General features: G+C 33.4%; 1 protein-coding gene across 1 annotated transcript in view; it reads right to left on the reverse strand.

Annotated features, from left to right (window-relative positions):
• Positions 1-2,006, reverse strand: part of LOC117100594 (acyloxyacyl hydrolase-like) — a 25,610-nt gene extending 23,604 nt beyond the window's left edge. Inside the window, exon 1 of the mRNA XM_033240380.1 lies at positions 1,651-2,006. Coding sequence (XP_033096271.1) covers positions 1,651-1,750 — 100 coding nt within the window. The 5' untranslated portion in view covers positions 1,751-2,006. The remainder of the gene's footprint in view (positions 1-1,650) is intronic.
• Between the last annotated feature and the right edge of the window lie 852 nt (positions 2,007-2,858).

The raw sequence follows: 2,858 nt of genomic DNA on the forward strand, positions 1-2,858 counted from the left end.
CTGTCTCTTATACACATAGAACCAGAGCTTTCGGACAACACTAGTCCTTCCTCAGTGGCGAGTGGGTGAGGGTAGAAAAAGCTAGATGGTATAAAGTGAGAATTTCATGCAAGCATGATTGGAAACAATAGGCTGGGTGAGATAGAATAAAAAGCCTAAACAAGTAAACAGGAAGGCCAACACTAAACTTTAGAAGCAAGCCTCAATAAATAAGCCAAATGATTTATCCAGAATAAATTGAAATGCCATTGGTTTAATTTAGTGTACTGGGAGTACGTTCCTAATACAGTATTGAGTCCAAATGGTGTGGTTGTTTTAAGTAAAAGTTCCCAGTGATTCTCTTTATCTTTGCGATTTTTGTCGCTCCAACTGGCATTATGGTCAATTGCAATCACTCTGAAATTTGAAAATTGAAATTTCAAATATATATATTTATATTATATATATATTATATATATATATTATATATATTATTTATGTATATGTATGTATATACTGTATGTATATTATGTATATGTATATGTATTTATATATGTATATATATATATATATTTGAAATACCTGGTCTGGGACGTTTTTTTTTTTAAATGGTCCCCAAATTCACACCCTACGCCGGATCATCACAAAAATTCAGTAATTTCTTTACTTGACATTTACAAACTATTAAAGAAAATTTTATTTACACCGATTGAAAACTTTTTATAGATATTTACGTCTGGGATCTCCAAAATTTAAATAACATTCCTATTTACACCCTTTACTGATTCGTCGCTAACACATACTATAATGCTATCTTATTTGTAACTTGGTTAAACTTTTTTTCCGAATGTTTCATTCATATCAGTTGATCCGTTTTCGAAATATGTGGTGGAACGTTTTCCTTTCAATGGTCCTCAGATCTACACCCTACTCCGGATCGTCACAACAATTTAATCATTTCTTTACTCGACATTGACGACCTGTTATACAATGTTTAAATTCTACCCATTGATTTTTTATTTAAAGAGATGTTTATGTCTGGATCCTCAAAAATTGAAAAGACCCTCAAATGTACACCCTTCAATTGATCGTCACTAACACATAACAACTTCTTCCTTGTAACTTGATTAAACTTTCCCGCAAGTTTCAGTGTAAGCTGTTTGATCTAAAACATTTTAATTGGGCCTCACACGCACACCCCACCATAGATTGACACTAAATATTAGGAGGCACATCCTTAATTACGGCCTATGCTTCGGCAAAGCACGGAAAAATTCTAAGCATGGTAAGTTACCAAAGTGACGGCCAGAAAAAAAAAAAAAAAAAAAAAAAAAAAAAAATAATAATAATAATAATAATAATAATAATAATAATAATAATAATAATGAAAATAATAATAATAATATTATTATTAACAATATTATTAGTATTAGCAACAATATTATTAATTATAATGATGGAATAAATGATAGGCCTAATATTAATAAAATAATAATAATAATAATAATAATAATAAATATTATTGTTATTAATATTATTTTTTTATTATTATGGTAGGCCTTACAATAACTTTAATAATATGCCGAAGAATAACAATGACAGTAACGATAACCTAATTTCCAATAGAGCAGGTCTACAACAGTAATTGAAAATTGACATTCATTTTCATACCTGCACACTCCGTCCCTCCGTTAACACCATGGGCCTGTCCAGAGGAGATGAATGCGAGAATTACGATGCCGATGGTGAGTTTGAATAGTCTCGGTGACATATTGGGATGTATTGAACGCAATTAACTACAACTCGGAAGCATGTAACGTGATTTTCAAATGACAATTCCAACTGGGACTGGAACTGAAGCGCACGTGATGTGTGTTATTAGTGGGCGACTATCGGAACTTCCTTATTTGAATAGCAGGGAAGAGGGTGGATTTACTTTGAGCCCTGGGGTCAGAAATTCACTCGAGCTTTGTAAGAAAACATAAAATAAAAGCAGCCCGCGTAGCTATAAGTTGGATCCAGTAGTTTTAAATCATGCTATGCCTTGAGGGTTTGAATTTATGCAAAGAAGATACGCCTAACACAAATGAAAGCGATACAAGGAAGTTAAACTCACATCATCAATGCCTGTAAGCCAAGCATCGAGATCATGTGACTTGTGTGACTTGTGATCATTAGATCATGTTATAACTATAGTTTGCTGACAATGAACTCCAGAAATAAGGTGTCATTTTGGAATAGTGGGCCTGTCACGCTAAAATTGGTCCGGGCTAAAATCGGTCCGGGGGACCGATTTTGGCCGGCCAAAATCAGTCTTCCTTGGATAATATTGGTCCGGCCGGGACAAATTTTGGCTTAGCCTAAATCGTTCCACCTACACCTGCTACAGTGCTACACTATACGAGTTCAGTAGTCAACCAATTACAGCACAGTGAGTGCTTACTTATCGGTCAGCATTGATTTTTTTTTCAGGGAAAATCTTTTTGGTTGGAAAATTGAAAATGAGCGACCAATCAATATGAATGTGATGGCGTTCAATCTGAAGCCTATTTTGCATACATCACCTTAGTATTACCACAGATCCTATATACAACAATATGCAACTGTATACAATTTGTATATAGGATCTGTGGTAACAGAGATGTATTTCACAGAATCACAGCTGAATTTATTTAATAAGAAAGAAGCTCTTTGAGTTAGTATAAAAATTGGGGAACAGAAAAGGCCGACCTGCTAGCTTCAATTTTACTGTCCGCAGATATGTTCTTCTTTTTACTTTTACTTTAATCATATTCTTAACTTACATATGTTCATTCTATGTATAATTGCTGTTTACTTTTTGAATGAAATACAAAATACAATAGGCCTATATCTGTCTC

Source organism: Anneissia japonica, unplaced genomic scaffold (genome assembly GCF_011630105.1).
Source record: "Anneissia japonica isolate Jap-2015-1 unplaced genomic scaffold, ASM1163010v1 scaffold1770_len632688_cov154, whole genome shotgun sequence".
In the NCBI taxonomy this organism is placed as follows: domain Eukaryota; kingdom Metazoa; phylum Echinodermata; class Crinoidea; order Comatulida; family Comatulidae; genus Anneissia; species Anneissia japonica.